At 38.4% G+C, this 27944-nt stretch overlaps 2 protein-coding genes across 20 annotated transcripts in view; both read right to left on the reverse strand.

The window, feature by feature from the left end:
- The window catches only part of LOC122294135 (DNA-directed RNA polymerase III subunit 2), a 32903-nt gene extending 12085 nt beyond the window's left edge, over nt 1–20818 (reverse strand). For 3 of the 9 annotated variants that reach the window (XR_006237532.1, XR_006237533.1, XM_043102629.1), the window contains exons 1-19: nt 20654–20817; nt 20417–20522; nt 19982–20103; nt 19595–19687; nt 18983–19055; nt 18770–18860; nt 18600–18652; nt 16359–16423; nt 15251–15356; nt 15014–15124; nt 14116–14178; nt 13107–13217; nt 12892–12942; nt 12704–12802; nt 10798–10857; nt 10603–10695; nt 3894–3995; nt 2860–2970; nt 2592–2708 (exon numbers count right to left, since the gene is read on the reverse strand). Coding sequence is in view for 7 of the 9 variants with exons in the window: in XM_043102629.1 (XP_042958563.1) it covers nt 2592–2708; nt 2860–2970; nt 3894–3995; nt 10603–10695; nt 10798–10857; nt 12704–12802; nt 12892–12942; nt 13107–13217; nt 14116–14178; nt 15014–15124; nt 15251–15356; nt 16359–16423; nt 18600–18652; nt 18770–18860; nt 18983–19055; nt 19595–19687; nt 19982–20103; nt 20417–20522; nt 20654–20703 (1677 nt within the window). In the remaining 2 variants the exon portion in view is untranslated. Of the gene's footprint in view, nt 1–2591; nt 2709–2859; nt 2971–3893; nt 3996–10602; nt 10696–10797; nt 10858–12703; nt 12803–12891; nt 12943–13106; nt 13218–14115; nt 14179–15013; nt 15125–15250; nt 15357–16358; nt 16424–18599; nt 18653–18769; nt 18861–18982; nt 19056–19594; nt 19688–19981; nt 20104–20416; nt 20523–20653 lie in introns of those variants that run through there. The other 6 variants (XM_043102623.1, XM_043102625.1, XM_043102626.1 and 3 more) reach the window with 6 other exon arrangements.
- Nucleotides 20819–22562: 1744 nt separating this feature from the next.
- LOC122294793 (probable choline kinase 2) lies at nt 22563–27322 on the reverse strand. 11 transcript variants are annotated; one of them, XM_043103765.1, is made up of 10 exons: nt 27162–27322; nt 26790–26875; nt 26489–26551; nt 25989–26387; nt 25104–25225; nt 24738–24933; nt 24104–24221; nt 23888–23935; nt 23458–23558; nt 22563–22923 (listed from the first exon to the last, which is right to left on the reverse strand). In XM_043103765.1, exons 4-10 carry the CDS (start codon nt 26340–26342, stop codon nt 22783–22785), a joined length of 1080 nt encoding a protein of 359 aa, XP_042959699.1. In that variant the 5' UTR covers nt 26343–26387; nt 26489–26551; nt 26790–26875; nt 27162–27322; the 3' UTR covers nt 22563–22782. The 11 variants fall into 11 exon arrangements, with proteins under 11 accessions (XP_042959699.1, XP_042959695.1, XP_042959698.1 ...); XM_043103761.1 differs by having other exon boundaries at nt 26484–26551; XM_043103764.1 differs by having other exon boundaries at nt 26481–26551.
- Nucleotides 27323–27944: the final 622 nt, after the last annotated feature.

A 27944-nucleotide genomic window follows, 5' to 3' on the forward strand; every position in this document is an offset into this window, starting at 1 on the left:
CAGTAGGTGGTTTGACAATTTTTCTGTACTAGATCCACAGTGTGCAGGGTGGCTTGAGAGGCCCTTTGAAGAAGTACGCAAAGTCGTTCAAAGTATGGCTAGTGACAAGGCTCCAAGCCCTGGTGGTTTCACAATGGGCTTTTTCCAAACTTGTTGGGAGTTGTTAAAAGGGCGACCTTAGGCATGTATTTCACGAATTCCATAGTAATGCTAGTTTTGAAAAAAGCTTGAATACTACCTTTTTAGCACTTATTCCCAAAAAGGCAGGATCAATGGATGTTCGAGACTATCGTCCCATTAGCCTTGTGAATGGGGTTTATAAGATTCTATCCAAGGTGCTAGCGAACCGATTGAGTACGGACAGTATGATGATGGAAAAGTTAATCTCGAAGCCGCAATATGCATTTGCAAAGGCAAACAAATTCTGGATTCAGTCTTAATTGCTAATGAAGTGTTGGATGGACGACTCAAATCTTGAGAACCGGGGTTACTTTGTAAACTAGATATGAAAAAAGCCTACGATCATGTAAATTGGAAATTCTGACTTTATCTACTTCCAATATGTGGTTTTGGTGAGAAATGGCTGAATTTGGTAGAATTTTGCATCTCAATAGTTCGCTTTTCTATTTTGGTGAATGGTTCACTAGTGGATTTTTTTGACTCCTCGTGTGGCTTGAGACAGGGGGATCTGCTCTCTCCCTTATTCTTTTTATTTGTTATGGAAGCTCTCAGCAAGATGATTGTGGGCCTTATGGAAGGTAGGTTTCTTAATGGTTTTTCGGTGCGGAATGGTAATTATGGCTCTATTAATGTTTCTCACATCTTGCTTGCAGATGATACTCTCATCTTCTGTGGAGCAAATCTTGGGCATATCCAATCTGTAGGGGCTCTACTTCTCTGCTTTGAAGCTGTCTCAGGTTTGAAATTTAACCTCTCAAAGTTTGAACTGGTACCGGTGGGGACTGTTCCCAAAGTAGCAGCTCTAGCCTCCCTCTTGGGATGTAAGGTATCTCTCTACCTGTGAAGCATCTTGGCTTACCTTTGGGTACTCCCTTTAAATCAAAGCAGATTTGGAATGTAGTGATTGAGAAAGTGGTACGCATACTGGCATCTTTTAAGAGGTTGTATTTGTCTAAAGGTGGTAGGCTCACCTTGATTAAAAGTACTCTTTCCAACTTACCCACCTATTTTTTGTCTTTTCTCCCACTATCAGCAAAGGTTGCCAATCGTATTGAGAAGCTACAACACGACTTTTGTGGAGTAGTTTGGGAGATGAGTTCAAGTTCCATTTGGTGGTCAATCGTTTGTACTCCAATCTCTGGGGGTGGACTAGGGATTCGTAACTTTATGAAATTCAACCAAGCTCTATTAGGTAAATGGTTGTGGCGGTATCAACGTGAAAACGGGGGGACTTGTGGAAGATTGTAATAGATGCACAGGTGGGGGAGGCATGGGGTGGTTGTTGTTCTAATGAGGTACGTGGCCCATATGGGGTGGGTATATGGAAATACATAAGGGTTGGGAGTTCTTCCGGAGACATACACATATTGTAGTGGATCACGGCTCTCGTGTCAAATTTTGGTATGACAACTAGTGTGGCAAATGAAGTCTCCAAGACACTTTCCCTGCCATATATGGGCTTGCACGAGTGAAGGATGTAGCAATAGCGGACCACTTGCTTTTTTCTAGGGCCTTCCTTCAATGGAATGTTGATTTCATTAGGGCAATTCAAGACTGGGAGTTGGAAGAGATCATAGAGTTCTATGCAGGACTGTATTCTGTACGTATGACCGAGGGTACCATGGATCGGATGATTTGGAGCCCTTCCACGAAAGGTAAATTCACTGTCAGATCACGCCACATAGTTTTAAAGAGTCCAAGCATGCACACATTTCCATGGAAGAGCATTTGGCAGATGAAAACTCCTTCCAAAGCTGCCTTTTTCATTTGGACAGCAGCATTGGGCAAAATTCTCGCCATAAATAACTTAAGGAAATGTTGGGTGATGATGTTGGACTAGTGTTACAAGTGTAAGAAAGAGAGTGAATAAGTATACCATCTGTTTCTACACTGGGAGGTGGCAAGGACTTTGTGCGATTATTTTTTTACAAGAATTGGCGTATCCTGGGTCATGCCTTTTAGATTGATGGATTTTCCAGCTAGCTGGAGAGGTCTCCAAGGGAATTCACAAGTCACAACAAGTTGGAAAATGGTCCCTATTTACATGTGTTGGTGTATATGGCAGGAACGAAATGATAGAAGCTTTGAAAACTGTGAGAACACAATGGAGGAGCTGAAAGTTTTTTTCTTTAAAACATTGTTCTCATGGGTGGGGGCCATTGTTTGTAACGGACCAAGGGTCCATGACCTTTTACTATCAGCTGTAAACTCTAGTTAGGTATTTCTCATGTATTCTCCCTATGTACTTGGGCTTTGCCTACTTTTATGAATAAAATACTTTGATTACCGATAAATAAAATAAAATAAAAAATAAACTGGTAGAAAAGCCATCACATTCATCTGAGTTGATTTTAGCAAACAAATTTTACATGATTAAACTTTCCAGCAAATCTTCACAAATAAAAACATACCAGAGAAATTAATGGGCGCTCCTCTTCATCAGTTGTGACATGAGTCATCAAGGCCAAGTTTTTTACCAGTCCACAAGCTTCACCTTCAGGAGTATCACATGGGCAAAGCATGCCCCACTGTAACAAAGTGAAATACCACAGAGACATATTAATGCTTAAATATACAGTTACAGTAAACTAACAATTTATGATGCAAAACCTTTGCTACCACACAATAATGAATTAGTGCTGAATGCTTTTAAAGTCAACTCAAAAATGTCAAGCTCACCTGACTAGGCTGCAAAGCTCGAGGTCCACTTACTTTTCTGGACTTCTCAAATTGTGGTGAGATTCTTGTCATGTGTCCCAAAGTCCCAATAAAGGATAGCCTAGCTAACACCTATAACCAGATAATTTTTCTCAGTCCAAGATATTTAAATAAACTTGTGATAGCCTACAAAAAAAAATATAAATGAAATGCGATATGATATAAGACAAAAGCTAGGATAAAAATTTAGGACAAGATACAGCAGGAATGTGTCATGCACACACTCATTACTGTGGTATATTCTTGTCTAAAATATATATCAAACAACACAGCAAGGTTTGAATAAATAAAATATGAATAAGAAATGCACTTAGGACTAATGCCTAAATTTCAAACTTCTTCTAAGCATAGTATGAGTTTAAGTGTGTTCTTTCTCTATGGTGGCAGGTATCTTGACATGTTAGTAGAACCCAAACAATGTCAACTTCTTTTTTTCTCTGCAACCGTTCAAACTTAAAGAGAAGGAGACAGAAAGCAAAAATAGTAAGACACAAAGGAATCTAATTCCATCAAAAACCAAACAGAGCTTGAAGAAGAAAACTAATAAATCTGATCCTTCACATGCTTGGACAATTAAGTGCTGAGCGTTACTAAACAATGTTATTCAGGAGGATGTAATCAAAAGAAGAGAAAACAAAGCATTGGCCCAAGATGCTCCCGTTTAATTTCTTATTTACTTTGACCATAAAAATTTAAGTTAACACCGGTATGCCTATTGCAGAACATAACAAGAAATCCAAACTGCACCTACGTGTACCCAACATATCCCTGGACTACATGCCATATCCTATATAAATCTGAGAGTAATACCAATTTTATTGCTTTCTATTTTTTAATGACAAACAGTATTTGACACATATACCAAGCACATATAGGTCATACAGTACATGGTACAGTTGCACAGAAGGGCAGTGTTTGTTGCACCTGCTCTAGATAGGAAAGAGCAGGCATAAAAAAAATAATGAATATAAAAGGAGATGTGGGATATAAACAACCTGTGTCATGCCTTTCCTGTCCATCCTGAACCGTTTGACATTGAAGTTACCAGTAGAAAGAGTCCTCTCTAGGCCAGCAGAAATACTGTCTCCACGAACATACTACGCAGCATATCACCAAAAAAAAGTAACAAAAAGAAAGGACACGAGAATTTTTTTATAAGTAAGGACACATCAGAAAAAATGTTCCAAGAAGAATTCAGAAACTTGCTGTAAGATGGAATTATAAAACTGAGATCTTGATTCCAAATAGAAATAAGATGATTTATATCCAAAGCATTTAGACAGAACTAAGATGAGACAAGTGTAGAAATCAGGAACTAAGATGCAAGTACTGGCATGAAATCATAATCAATGCAGATGACACCTACATAACAATACAGGAATACACGCTATTGTTTAAGCTAAAATAGTCTAAGGAAAAGATGTAACAACCACATTAACAAAATCCTCTCTTTCTCTCTGTAATATCCCTGACTGAGTATATGGGAGTAGTTAATGTGATACTGCATTGCTTGTGAGGGAGAAGTTATTGCCCTTTATAATGGTTCCGAGGAGCTTAGGCTGTACTATTGACTAATCCCTTTAGAGTATAAGCCCAGATGTAGTTTTGGATTTTAATGGGTCAGTACAGACACACATGTATGTAACATGTGCACACACGCATATTTGACTGAATATTTTTTTTTGAGAGAAGTAAAAGAGTATATTAATAAAAGGATAGGCAAAATGCCACGTTCAGTACAAAGAATGTCCTAGATTATGTAGGATCCACAGACGTAAGAAAATCATGTAGGCTTTGGCCATTAAAACTAATAGCAATAGCCCAATTACAAAGAGTTCTAAAAAAGAAAACTTTCAGCTCCTCCATTGATCTCTCTTTGTCCTCGAAAGTCCGTTCGTTGCGTTCCTTCCATACGCACCACATAATGCATATTGGGATCATCTTCCAAATCGCCTTAATCTGGTTATTGCCTCTCAAACCTGTGCAGCTAGCAATAGCCGCCACTACTGAATCTGGCATAACCCAACCCAAGTCGAGTCTACGAAAAACCTCATTCCATAACCCTCTAGCTACCTCACAATGTAATAATAGATGGTCCACGGATTCACCCCCCTTCCTGCACATACAACACCAATCTATAATGATCACCCTCCGTTTTCTCAAATTATCCGTTGCGAGGATCTTACCCAAAGAAGCGGTCCACACGAAAAACGCCGCTTTGAGAGGCGCCTTGTGTTTCCAAAGCTTTTTCCATAGGAACTGAGAGGGTTGCCCTTGTATTAGGGCCTTGTAGAAAGCGCAGACTGAAAACAATCCTTTCCCGATGATATCCACCACAACGAATCTATAAGCTGATTACTTGGTTTGGTTGAATACAAAAGACTGAAAAAGGCTTCAAAAGTGTCCATTTCCCAATCTTGTGCCGCCCTGCTAAAACTGACGTTCCACTAGATATGCTCCCCCACTACCACCATGACTTCCGCCACTGATTTATCTTTCTCACTTGCCACTGCGAATAGTGTTGGAAATAAATCTTTAAGTGCACAATTACCACACCAAGTGTCATACCAAAATTTGATCATGTTTCCTTCTCCTAGACAAAACCTAGTGTATTGAGAGAAAACCCCCCATCCTTGTCTGATATATTTCCACAATCCCACACCATAAGCCCCTCGCACTTCCTTAGTGCACCACCCCGTACTTTCAATCACCACCTTCCAAAGAGCATCTGGTTCTCTATGATATCTCCATAGCCACTTGCCAAGTAGCGCCTGATTAAAGGTTTTTAGCTTTCTAATGCCCAACCCGCCACTCGAGATGGGTCTACAAACCTGCTCCCACCTGACAAGATGATATTTGAACTCCTCCCCTATTCCGCCCCACAGGAAGTCACGTTGTAATTTCTCAATGTGGAGTGCTACCCTTGCTGGAATGGGAAACAAAGATAGGAAATAGGTTGGGAGGTTAGAAAGAGTACTCTTTATTAACATAATCCGGCCCCCTTTAGAAAGGTACATTCTCTTCCACCCTGCTAAGCATCACTCGACTTTCTCAATCACTGTGTCCCAGAGCGTAACAGCTCTCGATGGAGCCCCCAAAGGAAGACCAAGATATGTCATGGGAAGAGTAGCAATCTTACACCCTAGAGTATTAGCCAATTGTCTTAAGCGCTGAACCCCACCCATCGGCACTATCTCTGATTTGTCCAGATTCACTTTCAAACCTGAAACTACCTCAAAGCATAGAAGAAGTGCCTTCAGTACTCGAACCTGGGATTGATTCGTCTCACAAAAAATTAGGGTGTCATCTGCAAACAACAGATGAGAAATGTTAATATTACCCCCTCCTGGGGTTCCAGTCGAATAACCAGTCATCTGTCCATTTGCCACCAGTGCTGCGATCATTCTGCTCAAAGCCTTCATCACAATAACAAAAAGTAATGGAGACAACGGATCTCTTTGTCTTAGGCCTCGAGTACTGTTGAAAAATCCAGTAGGGCTTCCATTTATAAGAACTGAAAATTTTACTGTAGATATGCACCAACGGATCCATGCTCGCCATCTCTCCCCGAAGCCACACTTCCCCAAAATGTCAATAAGGAAATCCCAATTAATATGATCATACGCCTTCTCCATGTCTAACTTGCATATAATCCCTGGGGGGCCAGCCTTCAATCTATTGTCCAGGCATTCATTAGCGATGAGCACAGCATCTAAAATTTGTCTATCCTTTACAAAAGCATTTTGGGGCTTAGAAATTATCTTCCCTACAGCCTCGCTAAGTCGGTTTGCAAGTACCTTGGATAGAATCTTATAGACCCCATTGACTAGGCTAATGGGCCTATACTCCTTAATATCCTCTGCCCCCACCCTTTTTGGAATCAAGGCTAGAAAAGTTGCATTTAAGCTTTTCTCGAACTTTCCATACGAATGAAACTCCTGGAACACCTTCATAAGATCATCCTTTAGAATCTCCCAACAAGTTTGGAAAAATCCCATAGAGAAACCATCAAGACCCGGGGCCTTGTCTTTAGTCATTTTCCTTATCACTTCTAATATCTCTGCTTCTTCAAACGGCCTCTCCTTACGGCTAACATCCATTGGCCCAATGGATTCGAACACCATACCCTCTAGCTTTGGTCTCCACCCCTCCTGTTCAGTAAGAAGTTGTTCAAAAAAATGAACCACGTGATTGTTGATCACCTGCTCATCCCTACACTCTGCCCCATCAATCTTCAGCGTCTCAATGTTGTTGGATCTCCTGTGGGAGTTAGCTACTCTGTGGAAAAACTTAGTGCTACGATCACCTTCCTTCAACCATAGCGCTCTAGACTTTTGCCTCCACGAGATCTCTTCTAATAGGATAAGCCTCTCGAGCTCTACTACCAAAGCTAGCTTTTGGGCTACTTCCTCCGGATTCAATGGCCTTGACTCTTGAACCCTTTCTAGTTCTTGTATCTCCCTTAGCTTTATTTTCTTGAGTTCCCCGACATTACCAAAAGATTGCAAATTCCATAGTTTTAAATCTTGCTTTAGAGCCTTTAGTTTTCCAACAAAAATGAAACTAGGGGTACCCTGGATCTGGTATGAAGACCACCACTGTCCGACCCTATCCACAAAACCTTCTGATTTCAGCCACATGTTTTCAAACTTGAAGTGCTGCCTCCTTCTTTGGATCCCCCCACAATCCAGCATGATAGGCCAATGGTCCGAGCACAAACGAGGCAGTCTCTTTTGCCACACCTCGGGAAAGTGGATTTCCCACTCTGGGGAAATTAAAAATCTATCTAATCTAGATCAAGTCTGATTATTAGCCCACGTATATAAACCCCTTGCCAGTGGTAGATCCACGAGGTTCAGCTCAAAAATGCATTCCGAGAATTCAGACATTGCAAGACGCATTCTTCTATTTCCAAAGCACTCGCTTGTGAATCTTATAGCATTAAAATCACCACCAATACACCATGGAAGGTCCCACCAGCTATGTAGACCAGCTAGTTCATCCCACAATAGTCTTCGGTCCCTGTCTATGTTAGGACCATAGATACTTGCAAAAGCCCACTTGAACCTGTCACTCACACTCCTAAACGAGCATGCTACTGTGAACAAACCCACGGCCACCTCCAATTTCTCCACCACCCGTTGGTCCCACATCAATAACACACCTCCCGAGGCCCCATTGGCTGCCAAAAATGCCCAATCAATATAAACACAGCTCCATATACTCCGTATAATGTTTGTAGTGACCGTTTTCAACTTCGTCTCCTGTAAACAAACAATGTCCGCCTTCCATCTCCGCAATAAGTTTCTTACTTGAAGACGCTTACCGGCATCATTTAGGCCACGGACATTCCAAGAAATGATTTTTGGTTTCATTTATTGGAAGAAGCTAGCCCTTTCCCTTTTGATCTCTCCCTGCTTGAGCTACCTTCAGAATTGATCGGCCATGTTAGCCTATTGAGTTCTCGCTGTTTCTTGGACCCTGTTTTCCTTTGTTGTTGATGACTCACTTCAATGGCGGTAAGTAACGCCATGAATTGCTCTTCATAACCTTCACACTTTAGTCCCACCATGTCCTTAATGTCATTTACTGTCTAGAACACCCAATCTGTTACGCTTGCTGAATCTGGGTACATACAATTCAGGAGAATTGGATTCTGCACCCTAAAGTCCCTCTGTCCCTCCATGATCATTTGACCCCTGTAATAACCTCTGTGAACTCTCTTCATCTGATAGGAACAATTCACTGGCCGAGTCTTCTACTTCACCGTTCTCACTATTTTCCACCTCCAAGATGGCACTGTTCACCCCTGAATTTCTCGGCTAGCCTCCACCCTTTTCCCCTTGTCCCGTCGGCATGATCTGTATCATCTCCACAGAATGACAGCCTCCCGATATTAGCACCAAAGGATCTGAATCCCCTTGTCCCGTCGGCAAGATCTGACTCCCCAGCTGCGTTGTATCGTTTTCCCCTCCCGTCGGCAGTTTCGCCGGCGTTTGTTGAAAGGCCGACAGGTTCTGATCAGTCGCCTTAGGTGGACCACCACTCGGAGGTGGAGGGAGCACCACCACAGGTTCTGGAGCATGGTCTGCCGATAACAACTGGGTGAGCAAAACAACTTCGACACCATCGCCGGCACCGGATCTGTTGCCTTCCGCTTCCGGTAACTTCATCGGCGCCGTCTGTTGGTCGGACGGCCTTTGCTGTCATCGCTGCGAGGTTTCTAGGTCGGGTACGTGCCTTTCGTACCCGGGTCCTTGCCCCTAACCCGTGCCTTCCATGCCTGGCGGGCCGGGCTCTTCTTATGATAAGGCCCAGGCCCAGCCCGAAAGGCTGGCCTTCCCACTCTATCCCTGCCCGTATGATAACTATGGGCCATGGGCTTCGGCCTATAGCCAGCCCAACCCACTACCTCTCCGTCCCACCTTAAGTGATTTTGGCCCTTATAAAAGCTATGCCTTAAACACATCGTTTCATCCCCTTCCTTATATGCCTCGACCACCTTTCTTACCCAAGACACTTCCTCCTGTAATTTCCTCACTTGGACCTGCAAATCACATACCACAACCAGCGTCTCCCTCACGTCTCTTCCATCCTCTCTCTCTCTGGACACGGCACCCTCTCCGACACCAGAAAACGTCTCATACGTTCCTTCCATTGTAACTGCTTCTTTGTAGGACTTCACCATCTTACCCCCTGGTTTCTTCTGGGCATCTCCAGACTTGCCATGGCTGTTGCTTGCCACCTGTAGGCTTTCCCGCAACGCCTCACGCAGTTTTCTCCACCCCCGACCACCCTCTTCCTCAGGAATAAAGATGGCAATGTTTCGTCCCCCATCACCGTAAACCGCCACCTTCACGTAACGGCCCCGACTGTTTGAGGACCTCTGTACAATGAAACTCCGGTAGCCTTCCCTCTTTGCCAAATAAAAATCTTCCCTTTTATCTAACGCACATCCCTCCAAAGCTCCCCCTAGCCACTGTGCAGTTCCCAGTCCGAGTAGTAGCTCCTGTTTGAACCTCCTTCCTCTCTCAGAGATACGGATCAAGCCGCCCTCTCTTTTTGCAGAAAATAACTTAGTTTCAATCACAAACTCTTTAATAAAACTCATCACGAAGTACTGTCGACGTATAGATCACTAAGAAACCATCTTCGACGATGAAACTAACGTAGAAAGTTTTTTCACACTCGTACGGAGAGAAAATTTTCACACTCATCACACTAGTTTTGACTGAATATCTGACCATTCTACATGGGTTAATGAAGAGAGTTTCTCAATATTTTTCCTTAAGAACAGGAAGGATTTTTTACGCAAATAGCAGATTATTTAGAATGTTGATATTGGATGTTTCTCAAACAAGAGATCTTGAGTGCATTTGATTATATTGGATTTTTCTCAAGTAAGAGATCTTGAGCACATCCGATTACCTAAATTACTAACACAACCTGTTGCTTTATGTGAAGAGGTATGCATCATCAATCTTGACAAGGCATCCTTTTCCATCATGGACTGTCCCTAATAGATAAAGACACCCAGTATTCCTTTACAATTCACCTAATTTTTAATTAAAATGAAAAAAATTATGAAATTTAAGCCTCATGGAGATCATGTAGCATTGCCAGTTACATTTGATCTAAAAATTTTAATCGCACTACAGCTTATCAGAAACAAATATTTGATTTTGGCACAATTCAAAAACTTACTTGCAACGGGTCAAATCGGCTAGACCTGCTTAGTCTCGCCATATTCATGTCCATCCTCTTCTTAACTTCTTCAATCATCGACTTGAACAAATCCTATATACCAAGAGAGGTAAGAAACAAAGAAGAAAAAATTGGTAAAAGGTGACCAATGGTGTATATTACATTCCAGCTTTATATGAATCTGAAAACTGGTACCTCAAAGAGAAGAGAAATTAACTGGCCAGATAATTCCAACCGTTTGTTTCCCACATAATCCTACAAGAGCAAGGAAAACAAACCTTTTAGGATCTATTCACACTCCTACCTAACATACAAAAATATATCAGCCTACATTACCATGCTAAACCAGTTAAATATAATAGCAGACAGGGATGATGAATAAAATATCAAAGTACCTAATTTGAAAAGATTGGGCAGTATCAGCATTTTTTACTTTTACATGGCAAGATTTCAACCAAAGACATGCCTCAGCCCCAAATGCAACCCTTTGACATGTGAGCCAAAGCACAATCACACAGATATCAACATGGAGAAGTTCAATGTTAAAAGTTTTTTGGAAAGCCGCAATTGAGAGTTTAATCGGATAGAGTGGATTTGCTGGGGAAGTTCCATTGTGTTTGTAAAACAATCCACAGAAGTAACAAACAAAATTTCAAATTGTTAGAGTTTCCAACATCTTAATAAGCATTAGTTCCTATGAGCTTTAAATGCAGCTTTCAGTCAGCATAATTATGCATCTTCTCATTCTTCATAGATTTATTGTAGAACCTCATGCTTGATGTTAAAATTGTTTTGCCTTCTGCTTAGATGCTTTCTCTTGTTTAAGCTCTGTGGCTTGAGCTAAGCCCGCTTTTCAGTAATCACACGTCCCCAAGACAGGCTGATCGAATTGGCAAACAGATGACTTGGAACCAGACCAGGCCAGTTCTCGAGTTAGAAGTTGGACCGATTGGGGTCAACACTAACCTTTTTTCTAGATCCACCTCACATCAATAACTCAACCGATGCCACCTTTATGCAGTTTTAGACAAGTTTCCTTTGACCTGGATCTCTAAATGCCAAGTATGGCTCATAATGATTATCATCCAGGCAGAAGATGACTCTTTCGCTGTTTGAAGCACTAATATATTAATAAAATATTGCCCATCTACCCACAATACCCCAGCATCACAATTTCCATTTTGTCCAAACTGCCAAATAAGGACTTTGAAATGCAATAGTTCATTACAAATTCATTCAGGGATCTGGCTTGTCCCATTCCATATATGAAAAGAAGTATAAATATCTGACTACTAGAGTTGTCCTGGTTTAGAAAGACCCACCTATGCCAAATGCGTTTTAACTAAGTGAATGCTGAATTTTTAACTGAAAACTAAATTCGATATTTTTCAGTGCATAGACCAATACTGAACCTTAAGGCAATTAATAATTTAGTATACCTGATGATCATTGAGCTAGATTTTTAATTAGTAAGCTATTACAGCACTCGCAATCAAAAGTTGATTTTCCTATTCTTTGGACATCTCATAATTTCCACTATATTTTAGTACACATAGTAACAGATCCACACAAAAAAGACATTTCGTTTGCAATTATTGTAATTTCCTGAACTTTAAAAAATGATTCATATGTACACTAAAAAAAGAATTGTCACCCTGCAATTGTATATATCCATACTGTACCACATATCTATATGCATATCTGATTCTCTTACATGGATTACTTCATTTACATTTACTTTTCCTTTGTTTCTCATCATTCTCATATATTTCTTTTGATAGGTAAAATCAATTAAATAATAAGATCCAGAAGGAATTCTTATCATTCTCATATATTTCGTCATAATTAAATTGATATTTAATTTTTTAATTTTTATCCTATAAAACAATGTAATTTTTATGACATCAGCTCAGACCACTGATCCACTGGTTAAACTACTAAACCAGGCTTAGTTAGAGTCTAATAACTATGCTTACCACTCCGAACAAAAGAAATTTACCTTTTACTAAGAGTTTAAATTCTTTGATAAAATTCAACTTTTACCTATAAAAAAAAATACAAAAGAAAAAGTTCACTTAGGTTTGGAAGTGAAACAAATCACCTTGTCATCCATTGTGTCCTTATTCAGCACTGCATCTATCATGCGTCTTAACATTACAGCAACATATATACATTTTGCACGAAAATTATCCTGACGCACCTAGAAGAAATTAAGAAAACAAGAAGAAGAAGTATGATGAACCATCAAAAGTGTCGAATTGGAAAATGTGAAAAAGAAAAAAAACTTACTGGAACGTTGGCAAGAAATATATGTCGCAGAATGGATAAAGCTCTACCTTCCTATCCCAAAAAATCAACGAGCAGTTAAGAGTTACAATTGTCAAACCAAAAACAAAACCAAAAAAAAAAAAATGATTGAAATGGACAAGAAATCTATCATACACAAACAAATAAATATACAGTAGTAAAATATATGTGTACATCCTTAAAGGTGCCATACACACATGTACCAAAACAAATACAAAGTCCCGTGCACGCACACGCACACACGCACACGCACATAAGAGAAAGAGGACCTTCACCGATGAAGCACCAGAATAAGTGGACTTCTTCACCTGCAACAACAAGATTATATGGGCTTCAGAGACGTACACGATAACAATAAACATTAAAGAACACATCAAGAATTTGCCAATTTTTATTTTAGTTTGAGAGAGGGAGAGAGTACTCAAGAGTCAAGTCCATAAACATGAGAAAGCTTCATTGGAGTTGCTAGAAGTGGACTGGAGTGTAAAAAAATGGATTCATTATAAATTACCCATGATACTCAGAAACCAAGAATCAAAATAAAACCAGGACACCTTAGACAAAACCAGAGAAGCAGCAATTTTAAGAAGACTCCATGGACCCTAAAGCATAGAAGTATCTCATTGAAAGTATTAGAACAACGAAAACCTATAAAAATAGTGATGGTCGATTACAGATTTATAAGCTCAGATAATGATTAAAATGTCACCATTCCTTCTATGTGAAGCTTAGTTATCGAGTAAAATTTCACCATGGTTAGCTTCTAACTTTGTTGACAGTTTGAGATTCTCTCTCAATTCATTAAAAAACCATGCATATGAAATTATCAAAATTCCTCAAGTAGACTCAAAGCTTTAGCTAATCTAAACCAGACGTCTAACAACAAAGACGCAATAGAATCTGGCCAAAGATTTCAGCCAGTGAGTCTACATTGCCACAGACCAAGCTGTCTTTTATGATAAGTTGATCTCATAGAATTTGCAATGAAAGCTACAGAAAACCATTTTCAAGCCAAGAACACTCAACAGTAATCAAACAACATGAATTATTTGACCCAACAATTGCATTGCCAATTATCATATCAGACAAGTGTCATGTCCACACCATCAATAATGGTCAGCAAAATGAGAGACCTTATGTTTGAACAAAGAAGTAAAATGCCAAAATCATGAAGTAAACTACACTGAATTCAAAGTAGTATCACACCTTTGTCTCAAGATGCTCTAAGGCTTGCTGTTTCGTGTATACACCATACTTTTTTGCACATTCCTGAAAGTTAGGCGACAAACTGAAAATGTAAGATTAACAGGGAGAAAATGCAAGGAATTGTAAAAGAGAAGGTCTGAAGGCTCAAAATCTAGATATAACAAGGACATAATTGAAAAAAATAATCTGTCAGCCATCACAGGTATCAGAAATAATCAACTGCCAAAACATTTTACAATAACTCATAAAAAGGGATAAATCTCATTTTCAGTATTAGTTACCATTTAGATTATTGAGTTAAAAAACTATTACTTACTTTTTAAAAGTATGCATGCAAAACTCACCATTCTCTACTTTGGTAGAAAATGAATCACCACATGAAATAAAAACACACACAAATAAATATAATGCCATAACATTGAAGGTTGCTTGATAATATAAAACCTAGTGGATAGTAGAGACAATAGAACGGTGCCCACTAATTTTTCTTTCTCGGATAGCATAGCATTGCAAGGCCACACATAAGCAACTTTGTAACAGAGAAAAAAAAAAAGACTCAGAAAAGAGATCTCTGAGGTTCTAAAGCCTGTAAGTCCAAAGACCTATCCCTACTGCAAGTCCCAAGGAAGAATGAAACGCCCAAAAACAAAGGCAAAAAGGAACAAACCACCAGAATTATTTAAGCAATAAAACCATATTAAGAACCTAAAGCACTGCATAGCATGATTCAAGCAAATCAAGGTAACTTCGTATAAAAAAGAGAAAATTGACAAAAGGACTTTCATGGGATCTAAAAGCCCATCTTGAGGGCCCAATTATCTCCTTTCTATACTATAGCTGTCAAGAAACAAGAAAAGGCCAAAAAAATTCAGAAACAAATCGTTGGCATATTGTTTACCTCTATAGATGGCAAAAGTAGGTCACTGTATCGAGGATCTCTTCCAACCATCTGTACAACTTCTTGATCACTCTCCATTCCCATGGCCTTCATGATCACCAAAATAGGAATCTGCAGAAGGTTTTGAAATTTTAAAAAATAGCAAAGCCTAATCTTACAACAAGAAATGAGAGAAGCAAAAACGAGATTAGATTGGAAAGGGGTAAGAAGAAAGAAAAATGGTGGTCATATGAATACCTTGTTTACAAACTGATTTAAATGTAAATACATCTTCCCTTTTTCCATCAAAATAACAGTTTTGCTTTTTCGTTCCTCAGTACTGCTTGTCACAGATGCATTTATGCTGAGGAACCACAAATAGATCATCAGTAATTTTTTAACATAGTCAAACAAAATATTGGAAGAAAACAAAGGTCAAACACTTTTTTTATATCACCCCTCGAGGAATGGTGCATGTGCCTCAATCATTGCATGATCATATCACATTTATCTTAAAAAAACTTCTTCAAAAAACAAAATTTGATAACGAATACAATAATAAAATCTCTTTTAAAGTCAAAGTCACTAGACAGAAACATATATGTAAGTTTCAAGAAGCAAAAAGCACAGTATGATTAATAAAGTTAAGAGTGGTATTATGGTACGGACGTTTACATATCAAAAGAAAGAGAAAAAAAGACCAGCCAGAAGTTTATATGGCACTTCAATTCAAAGAATAAAATACTTTATAAATTATTTGTCGAGATATTAGATTCATATCTTGGATCAAAAAATAGGGAAGCCATTATCTGCCTTACACTTCCTCTTGCTCAACTCCTTCAGTATGTTTTTTCATCTCTACAACTTATCAAAAATGTTTTTTCATCTCTACACTCTTTTTCCAACTAGTTCTTCCTAACACCTTCCTCTCACACTAGAGTATAGAATCTTCTTACCAGTCCTTACCTAACATTTTGTGTTAGAACTGCCAAAAACAATCATATATCTTGTGCTCAACTTGCTAAGAAGACATGCTCTGTCTTTCTAAAATTAACTAGAATTATTTTTAACTTCTGCCACCAGCATTTAAAGTTTTTTTTTTTTTTATATAGTTAATAAGAGTGTTATTACCATAAATAGGCATAGCCCAAGTACACAAGAAGTATACAAGAGGAAATACCTACATACAGCAGTAGCATTTAAAGTTAGCATCTGAATGACTCAATTCATGCTGATCCAATTGACAGACTAACCAGATCACTTAATAGCACCAAAAGATAATGAGAGAACAACAATCATGTTAAGCAAGAGGAACACAGAATGAAGTGGAAAAGGCTGTCATAAAAAAGCAATAAGAAATACTTACTTTCCCTTCTTGTCAGTATCAATAATAATCCTATTCTTTGATAGCTGTTCCTGTATCAACATCACCTGGAGATGACTGGTAATGTCATGAAATGCTAAAAACTGGAAACTACTCAGAAAGAAAATTGGAACAGAATAATGTTCATTTAAAATGGAGTACATAAGTACTAAAAAAAAGCCATCATCACTATAACATTAGATAGCAAGACCATACAAAGTTCAGCAAATGCGATGGATGAAAATAGCATAAACCAGATGCCCAGACAAGTATATGGGCACCATACACTGGGATCAAAATCAAAATTTACAGCAAATGTTAATGAAAGTCCTTGTGCGCCAAACTTGTATCTTACTGGGGTTCATTCCTTCTAGCACACTATCACATTTGGTCTATTTTTTCAGTAAACAATATTTTATAAATAAGAAGGATAGGCCAGAGCCCAAGAAGATAGGACATATACAAGAGCAATGCCTAGGCGTGATGTTCTAGTGATACAAGAAATTCACAAATGTTCATGCCATTAAAAACACTTACAATCAACCAATGGAACAAAGTATACTATCACATTGGGTCCATTATACTACACAGTTTTCCATGCTAGAATTGAAAAAGAGTCAAAACATTAAATAATGTTATGCAGACATCAAGAAAAAAGTCCATCCCATGAGAGATGGCGGACTAGGGGTTAGGAATGTGAGGATTCTTAATAGGTCTTTACTAGGTAAATGGCTTTGGCGATATAACAATGAGAGGGGAGCTCTATGGAAAGGGGTGATAGACTTGAAATATGGTTGTGAAACAGGGGGTTGGTGTTCAAAAGAGGGAAGGGGATCCTATGGAGTGGGGTTGTGGAAGTTCATACGGAAAGGATGGGATTCTTTTGCTAGTAATACTCGATTGAGCTTGAGGGATGGAAGAAGGATACGCTTTTGGAAGGATAGTTGGGTGGGTGACACAGTGTTGCTGGAGGCTTATCCCGCTATTTACAGTATTGCAAGGGATCCAGATGCCATGGTGGCTGATTTGAGGGTAACTATACAAGGTTCACAAGAGTGGAATATCAGCCTAAATCAGGAGGTACATGACTGGGAAGTGAACATGCTGGTGGATTTTTTTAACTTATTGTATAACATTCCTGTTGCTGCCACAACTGAAGATGTGATGATTTGGAGACCCTCTAGGAAAGGAAAATTCACGGTACGCTCGCTTTATGACTCTATTACTGGGCAACAAGGACATTCTTTCCCTTGGAAGAACATTTGGAGGACTAAAGCACCTACAAAGGCCACCTTTTTTGTGTGGACAGCAGCCTTAGGCAAGATACTGACTAATGATAATCTAAGGAGAAGGGGCCTTGTTATAACGGACTGGTGTTGTTTGTGTCAAAAGAGTGGGGAAACAGTGGATCATCTACATTTACACTGTGAGTTTGCTAGAGACATATGGAACTATTTTTTCAGCAAGATGGAAATAGCATGGGTGATGCCAAGCCGGGTGGTTGATCTTCTAGCATGCTGGAGAGGTATCACTGGGACACCACAGATTGCAGCCATTTGGAAAATGGCCCCTATTTGTATTCTTTGGTGTATTTGGAGTGAACGTAATGAGAGACTTTTTGAGGATCATGAACGTTCCTTGGAAGAGTTTAGGAGTTTCTTTTGGAAGACTTTGTTTTTGTGGGCTATTGGGTTGGATTTAAATGGGCTTAGTTTTCATGATTTCCTTGTAACAGTTACTAGTTCTTAAAAAGGTGTATGCTTTTGTATACCTCTAGTGTACTTGGGCTATGCCTATCCTTTTATCAATGAAATATCATATTACTTATCAAACAAAAAAAATAAAGATCAGAATGAGTTTTAAAATGTTTGCATACAAACATGCAAACATGAGACTTAGAAAAGGTGGATCTATCCCCCTTTTCATCTAAAAGGCCAAGTTGATCAACACTAGGCAGATTCAATTATTTTTTATAGGTAATAAAGAACTTTTATTTATAGAAGTAGGCAAAGCCCAAGTACACAGGGAGTATACATGAGAATAGCCTAATTAGAGTTTACAATCAAAAGTAGATGATCATGGACATTCAGCCGATGGGTGCCCATAAGAACAAAGTTTTAAAAAAGAAAACTTTTAAGTTCATCCATTTAGGCAGATTCAATAATTCATAGAACCAATTTTCAACTTTTTGCACTAAAGTACTTTTAACATTGTTGCCTAATGTAATACAAGTCAGAATGGCACCTTCTCTGTCCCTTTGATAATAAAATATCCTCCAGGATCAAGGGGACACTCACCTGCAGGCAGCAGACAAATGGGAAAAAAAAAATCATGTAAATGTAAGAACAAAACATGGTAGGAGCACAAAAGAAGGGGGGAGACAGAAGTAAATATCTGAATTTTTTAAAACAGACCAAGTCTTGCAAGATCAGCTTCATCTTTTCCATATAAGACACAGCGGCAACTCCGTAACATGATAGGCATTCTTCCAATAACAACCTCATTCTGCAAGACACAGTTTATGTAATATTCAAATACAGCCACCAAACTTAACTTACAGTTGTTTCTAGAAGTACCTTCCCCACCAATTGATGTGACCAAACTTGACTTAGAATTTCTAGAAGTACCTTTTCCAATCTTATCTTTTGGGTATGACTTCCTTGAATGTACTCTACACTGACCAAAATTGGAGCAGAATACCTTGAATTTGCAACACATCAAAGCAACAAAAAGTTAGCATATAAGCCAGCAGTTCTCAAATAGTTGTATGAACCACAATAGCTTCATGTCACAGCAATGGTATTATGGTATACTTCCATACACAGAAATCCATGACTAACAATCAAAGAGAAGCCTATTCCATGAACCCAATAGTGTTTAACTTTAGGGACTATGTTTCATTATCAACTGCATAGTTTTGTATCTTATTAAAAAATCTGCATGCCTTTGTAGGTTACTAGACAATGACATTCTTTGATGCTGTTGGGTTAGGAGGGCAAGAAGCAAGTTCTTCAAGAATGAAACCAAAACAGAAATAAATAATAATATAATCATCAAGATCATTATGGGTTATGCTCAAGATTCTTTGCATCGTCATTGCAAGATGACACATCATTCCCTTTTCACATTACATCTTCAAAATTCAGCACCATAATGCTAATAGCAGCCCTATGAATAAGAGAGTAAACTAGATCTAAAATGCAAAATATATGAACATGAAGTGGGCAAATGGACTGTACGTCATATCAGATAACCGGCACATCTGGGGATTAATTTCTTCGCTTACACCATCCCTTGGCATTGAGGGCTCACCAATTCTAACATCTTTGAACCTGCATAACAAGGGACAGGGGAAAAGACTCAGTTGCAGGAACTGAAACTACAAAAAAGCCTCAAAAATTGAATCTTAACACTCCATTTCAAACATGATCTCCAACAGAAATTTCTCACTATAATCAAACAAAATAATTGGCAGCCATTACAGTAAGTGATGGCAGAATGCTAAATGGCAGCATCAAGGACATTACTCCTACACCACCGTACTTATCCCTGAACAGCCTCAATTTAGATTTTAGCCACAACAAACCAATTAATATCAATGCAACCCCCAAGATTGGGTAACTCACCAGATATAGATACTCGGGTCAACACTGGATGCTATACGATCATTAGCACGGACAATCTTCTGGATCCCGTGATTCACAAAGTAATTAAAAGAATCCAAATGTTGTTTCACCAGTCCTCTCACCTACAATTCTCAGAATACCATTCTAATAGTTATACCCACGTATAAACTACAATACACGCGCATATGTTTATAATATATGTATATATGCATATAGTTTTCTTAATATGAGTAAAATCTTATACGTAATAAATTTCCTATATATATCGCGCACACGCACGATACAATATTACTCATACATGATATTAGTTTTTAATATGCATTACGAAAATTCATATTTGTATCTGCACAGACACAGCGAAACTCCAGGGGAGTGTACACAGACATATACATGCGTATATATGCATACAGGCCTACCTAAGTGCATATGTAATACCTTTAGGAACTCGGGAACAAGCTTGTATTTGTCAACAGCGGACTTGATAGGGGCGGCGAGGAATTGCTTTTCGACGCCATAATAATCGGGCAGCTGCTTCCCAACGCTGAACCATTTTTTTGCCGGTCACGCAAATTATCAAAAATAGATGCAAATCGAAAATCGAAAAAATACCCGACAACTCGTAGTAACCAAAACCGTGAAAATGGAATCGAACAAACAACAAAAATGGCGTACTCTTTGTTTTGCTTCGTATGCTCTTCCAAGGAATCCTGCTTGAGGCCCATGGTTGATGATTACACTTCGCGGCGGTGTGAAAATTTATTGCAGACGAACGCGCTCAGGACACAAGGCCAGCCTACAATTCGCTTATTCGTGTTTAAACTTTTAACAAAAGAGATTTAACCCCCTTTTAAACCCCCACTCGGTTTTGGCCGTTTTGGGTTTAGAATCGTAAAAATTATTTAGTCTTAAAAATTCATTGATGCATATATTAAAATACTTTTTCATTTTAAATAAATTAAAATATAGAAAAATTTGAATAAAATAAAGAATAATATTACCTACAGTCACTTTTGTATTCTTTCTACGTAGTCTATTAATGTGATTGGCCGCATTAATTTTTTTTAATACATAACAAATCACATCAGTAAAATGCACGTAAAATTTTTGTTTCAGTAAACTTTTGCCTTGTCCATAATGATTTCTTATTCCATAAAAGGGAGGCAATTTGCGACTTATCGAGAATAATAATTTGTACAAATCTCAAATATATAAATCTCGTGTAAGTCTTTTGTTTAAAAAAAAAAAAAAAAAAAGGCTACCACCTTGAAAAGTATTAAAATAATTAAATTTATTCAGTTCTTCTACGGGCAGGATATTTCGCACAGGGATTGCGCAGGGATGAGTTTTCAATTCCACAACAACTACAACTAATGAAATAAAAAAAGAAAATAAAACAAAAATGACTATTTGACCCACACGAACTGAACTGAGACTGGCGGGAAGGTTGAAATGCAAAACACGACCAGAGACGAAATGCAACCCATTTGACCAGAGACGAACAGCAACCCATTTCCTATTCTATCTCCTTAGCAAACCAAAATAGAAATCACCATTCCTCGAGATAGATAAAAAGACATATGGTGTTTCTTCCCTTTTCTATTATACAGAACATATTACCTCCCTTTCTCCTAAAAACAAAATCCTTGTATTCATGGTGCAGACTCCTATTCATTGCTTGAAAAGCTACTAACAAGCAATAGAATACACCCAGTCTAAAGAAGAAATTGCACAACAAGAAGATTAGACATCATAATTCAGATATTCTGTTAAAATCAAAGATCCCACAGAGAGAGAGAGAGAGTACACGACAGAAACTAAATTTTCTCCGAGCCAAAACTATGACAGAAACTGAAATAGACAAACAAGGCAGGTCATAATTTAGGAAAAATTGTTCATAATCCAGACCCAACTTGAACTAACTTTGACCCCTTCGGTCAAGAACAAACAGAATCAATTTGAGAGAGAGAGAGAGAGAGAGAGAGAGAGAGAGTACCTTTGCGGGATCGAGTTGGCTCTCGAGCTCTCAGGATTGAGATGGCTCTCTGGCTCTCGCTTAGAGTTTCTGGGTTCATAAACCCATCTTGGGTCACTTCGGAGATGGAGGACAATGAGAATGGAGAAGGGAGATGCAGCCGTTTCTGAAACCGATATCGGGTCTGGGGAATAACCAGATATGGAGGAGGGAGATGGAGGAGTTGGAGGAGAATATCTGAATGGAGGGAGATGGAGGAGGAAACTGAATGGATCGTTCGTACGAAACGCACCGTTTCATTTTCCACGTAGACGTTCTTGCGCGATTCTTGCGCGAACTCTCCTGCAGATATCATTTTCCAATTTTATTTTGGTGGGGTCTATCTTTATACAAAGGACTCATACGTACTTGTTCACTAAAGGTTGTACCTAACGTTACTCTGGTACAAATTCCTTACATGTTCCATCGTAATGTCCCAACCTTGAAAATTTAAACATGTCAATTTCATTGCCTACGATTTAGTGAGAATTACTAACAAAATGATTCCTTGAAATCTCCCTGTTTGATGTAGGATAAAATATATCCCACATTTATAATGCAAAATCCACAGGACCACAACTCTTCATCAAATATAATTGTCATAGCAAGAAAATACAAAAATTACATGTTTATAACTCTAAAAGCAATGAAACAAATGCGTAAATTGTGTGATGTGACAAAAACAGCTAACTCTTCCAATTTAACGCTTTAACATCATACTTGAGATCCTTGAAATGTATTTGGTCCTGAAAGTAACTGTATATACACAATGTAGTAGTAATAAAGAGAGCTAGGTAGCACAGCTGCCATCAGTCACACTTTCAGAGGAAGCTCCAACAGAGCCCAATAGAGCAGGCCTCCTTGACCAGTATTGTTGAAACCTCTGTCTTGCATATTCAATGAAAGCGAAGTCGATTTCATTCACATGTTCCTGAACAAGAAAACATGAGATGAAACTAAATGCGCTTGCAAAAACCGAATGCATGTAAATTTCTCCCCAGCATTTTCCCATAACTTGTATAAATATACCATAAAAATCAACAATTGACCCAGATGGCAAAAAAATTTCCAGTGCAAGGCAAGTTTTGGAGGGTCCCCATGGCACTTGGCAGGTTATTAAGAGGCTAGGAATGCCAGTTACGTGAAACTAGAGGGAAAAAAAAAAGCAACCAAAACTTTAAAGAATAATAGAAATGTAGAAGAAGACCTAAAAATGATATTTATAGAAAAAAAATGATGTTTAAATAATAATATGCACATGTATTCAAGTGTTAGATATTCAAGTGATAGAACAACTACCCATTCAGCAGCAACAAGAGCCAGACAGATATTTTTAGTGGTCGAACAACTACCCATTCAGCAGCAATAAGAGCCAATTCTGGTATCAATGGCATGACCCCCTCTAAAGTGAAAAAGTGTTCAAGTTCTAATGATGAAAGCTAACATGGGAAGGTCAGAACAGTACCGATATTATTCCCCATAAGCCCCAAAAAAGATGGCTCACTAGAGTATACTTCTCAACATCTTGAAGCAACAGCTCCACTTCATTCTCACTACGTTCATTACCTGCATTTGAATGAATGAATTCAGAGGATAGTATAAACATAATGCAAATTCTCAGGCAAAGTATAATTATAGTCACTAAAACAACTTTTTCATATGAAGAGAAATTGTTCAACAATTACAAGTATTTTTTATAAAGGATGAAATATGAGGATTCAGAGGGAAAGTGAACAGAGACTATTGGACTTTTCCTATTGCTGAAATGAAGACTAATGGTAGATATTAATAGTTGTAATAGTGACCATCCTCATTAGAAGTCATAGTAAAGAGGACAGTATCCTAGCGAAGATATCTTAAGCAAAACTATGGAAGGAAGCACATTGCTATATTACCTGAAAAACTCAAATATGTGCGCACAAATCTTTGACGCTCCTCCAAACCTGGCATAAGCCACAGGTAAAGAGAATTCCTTTTTAATCAGAGAAAATAAAGCAAAGCAAAGCAAAACATGAGCAAGAGAAAGGAGAGGGGGGGGAACCAAACAAATAGAAAAAAATAAAACCAAATGAAAAAGGAAAAAAAAAAATGAAATTTAACAAGTTGCACACCAGGATATTTGTTGAAGTCCAGAATATGAGGTGTTTCTGTATGATAGTCAGCAGCCATCTCACAAAAATGATTTGCTATGTCAAACGCAACAGGATTATAACTTGCATACTCATAATCCTGATAAGGAGGATAAAATTAAAATCAATTATGGCTCATTATATCATAATAAATTATTTGAGCAGTTGGGAAAGAAAATCATCAATTATGTGAAAAAATTAAACCAAATAGTTAAGTCCATGTTGAATAAAACCGCTTCACCAACCATATATAAAGGTGATGAAATATTCATTTCTTACATGACCAAAAAATTGTTGTTCTGGTCAAAAATTCCAAAAAGCAAACCGAGTGAATAGATGCTGGCATAGGAGCTGCATGCAGATTTATGGCTCCAGGAAAGATAAATGCACAGCCAGGGATGACAAGTTCCCATTATTCATGTTCACATTTTCAATTGAACTGGGGAAAAAAAAAAGCATCCTCTTTAGAAGGATCCCATGACTTCACACATTTTTGGCTTTTGATTTTTGAAGTTTGAGGATATTGTAGAGTTGAGTTTAAAGAGAGAAAACAGGGAATAAAAAAAAAGAAAAGGAAAATCATAAATCTAGATAACCAGCACAAAGGGGAACTTACAATGATGGTTATAGAATTGGTCTCTTCATCAATCATTATGTTGCCATACTGCAAATCATTGTGGCAAAAACCTATACATTGATAAGCCTGTGAAAACTCCTCCTCCAATATAGGGATCTCCTCCTCTATGTTATCCAAACAAAAGGCTTCAGCTTCTTCAGGGAGAGACAAACTCTTAGCCACACGAAGCCAATTTCTGAAGCAATGTAAAAAAAATAAAAAAAATAAATAAATTATTGCATCTAGAGTTCATACTGTAGAAGCAACAATGTGCGTGAAAAAATAACCTTCCTTTGATGAAGATACATGCAACAGAATCTCCAGCCATCAAAGAAAATAAAAATTATGTACCGCAGGAAGACATACCGTAATCTCTCCCACAGGCGGACATTCTTTTGGCCTGGCATATCAAGATCATGAAATTCCTTCATTTTAGACGCTATAAGAGAAGATATTTCTGTGTCACGAAGATCAGATGCTGATAGTGTCTGAAAATCACAAATACAGAAGACTGAAAACATAAATTTGATGAAGGGAATATTAATGTTTTCTTTTGTATACTTCCTGTGTCCATAGGCATAGGCTTCGCCTATACATTCATTTCTAATAAAATTACTTCTTACTTATCAAAAATAATAATAATAATGTTTCAATTTGTACAAAGAACAAAGCAGTTTCTTATTGACCGACTTAAGAAAAGAAAAAGATAGGTGAACCACCAAAAACTGTTACTTCCACAGAAGAAAAAAGAGTGCCCACGATAGGCATGTTATTTTAATAATCATGGGAGACTTGATCTACCAATGTCTCGTTCCCTCTTATTTATCTTCAGATGGATATGCAAATTCGGATCTTAAATCTTAATGCAAGAACTGTATTATTATTTTTTACATATCAGTCCAATAAGAGCATTACACTCCTGGACGAAATTTCAAATACATAATAACTTATACTAGAAGTTGAATGAAGCAAGAGCCTCTATACAGTTAGTTAAAACAAAATAGAAACTGGGAATATCTAATGCGAATAATGCTACTTATCATCCCAATTCTTATCATCTGATGATGTGACATTAGATGATTAGAAATTATTTATTATATTTCACTTGTGAACCTATTATCTAATGCCACATCATGGCATAATGAGAGGATGATGAGAGAAGTGGTGATGAATAGATTTTTTCTATCTAATGCATTTCCAGAACTTTCAGAATTGAGAAGAATGGGGTTAAGAAAATTGAAAATATAATACCCGAGCATGGATGAACTCTTCAATACGCCCATTCGGGAACCGACCAAGAAGACGAGGTCCCTGCCCATGCTTTGACATGAATTCAAATGTCCGGATCTCATCATCTCGGTCAAAGAACACTTCCACACCCTCCCCATAGATCCTAAAAATAACTTTTCTTGATACATCCTCCGTCTTCGTGGGCCACTTTATCTGGAAAACCTGATTCGTCATTGCACCCTTAAGACGGATAACCTGCAGCTCATTTGGGTCAAGTACATCCCCCCAATTGGCAGCCAATGATTTTAAAATCTCCACTGCTTCTCCTGGTAGTCGATGTTCTGTGTTGTCTAAGGCATTTTCTACAGCTCCCATGATAAATGATCCACGATTTCCCACACAATATTGATGACAAAAATTCTGGACAAATCAAACTTTTAAATGCGGAAAAAATCCGATCTGCCAGCAGTAAATAATTAATTAGATACAAAAAGAATAATGTATATATACAACTACCTAACTTTCTCAAATATAAGTCTATTGTGAAAGATCCCCACTCTTCAATGCACAGGCAGAATGTGTACCTGCATACAAATACAGCCTCGCAAGTGAAATAAAATTCTATCTATTGGAAATAAAAAATAACATAGCAAATTTAAGCCTGAACCAAGATTCGCAAACCCCAGCTGGGAACTTCATTCTGTTCCCAACCAAAACAGGATATGCACGTGCAATTTCCACGACATCTACATAACTTCGTGCAAACAAAAACAGCATCAATAAAATTCCCAATGTGAACACAAAATTTTCAGACCACCTTACGATCAGGATTAAAAGAACCACTCCAGGCTTTAGCTTCCTTGATCAAATTTATTCTCTCTGTTTCTTTGTTAAGTTCTCTTTGGTTGCTGAGAATATAATAGAAAGCAATAAGTTACAATTGCGAGCCAACTAACCACCACATATATTTCATTCCCATCACCAATTAAAATGCAATAAATGATCCCAACCCGTCAGTGACATGCAAAACGTAACCAAAGAAAATAATCATTACTTCCCTTCTTTTTAAGAATTCAAAAATTTTCTGATCGACCAAACAGTCCCACACAAATTTCCGAGAACCATTCGAAGACAACGGATTCTGTCAGTTTATGGATGCAAACAGAACAAAAAAAATGCCGGATCGATCCGCACCTGAAGAAGAGCTAGCACGGAGGATTCGTTCGCTGATGCGGACGATAACTAGACCTGATAGACCCGAGGGTACGGGACAGGGAGTGGCGGTGCTTGGAGAATTTCATTGAAGCGGTAGGCCTTGTTCTTTTCCTGCCGTACTGGGATTTTTCTGTTATGTCGATTGTGGGGTCGCCGTAGTTATTATTTAGAGATCCGCTGCGTTTGACAAAGTCAGGACTAAGCGAGAGACCATTTTCGTTTTTTTAGATGTTATATATAAATACAGTCGCACACTAATCTATATATCAATATTGATTTATTCATACTTAAAATTAGGATTGTTCATACGGGTCAGATTTTATCGGGCCCGGCCCGGAATCCAGTTTTACCGGATTGCAAAATCCGGACCTATCCGGTTCGGATCCGGATTTAAAAACCGGTACCCGATTTTCATTTAATTTTGTTCTTTTTCGGCCGTGTTCACTTCACACATTCTCTCTCTCTCTCTCTCTCTCTCTCTCTCTCTCTCTCTCTCTCTCTCATGTAAAAACCCTAGCTGCTGCCACTTTCTTCTTTAGTTTTGGTTCTCTCTCTCTCTCTCTCTCTCTCTCTCTCTCTCTCTCTCTCTCTCTCTCTCTCTCTCTCTCTCTCTCTCTCTCTCTCTCTCTCTCTCTCTCTCTCTCTCTCTCTCTCTCTCGTGTAAACGCTTTCTTCTTTCATTTTAACGCTGCCCTTGAATCTTCTCCTTCGTCAGAGGCGGACCTGAGGTGCGACTCGATCCCGTAGTAGATTGCCTAATCA

Source organism: Carya illinoinensis, chromosome 14, assembly GCF_018687715.1.
Source record: "Carya illinoinensis cultivar Pawnee chromosome 14, C.illinoinensisPawnee_v1, whole genome shotgun sequence".
NCBI lineage: Eukaryota > Viridiplantae > Streptophyta > Magnoliopsida > Fagales > Juglandaceae > Carya > Carya illinoinensis.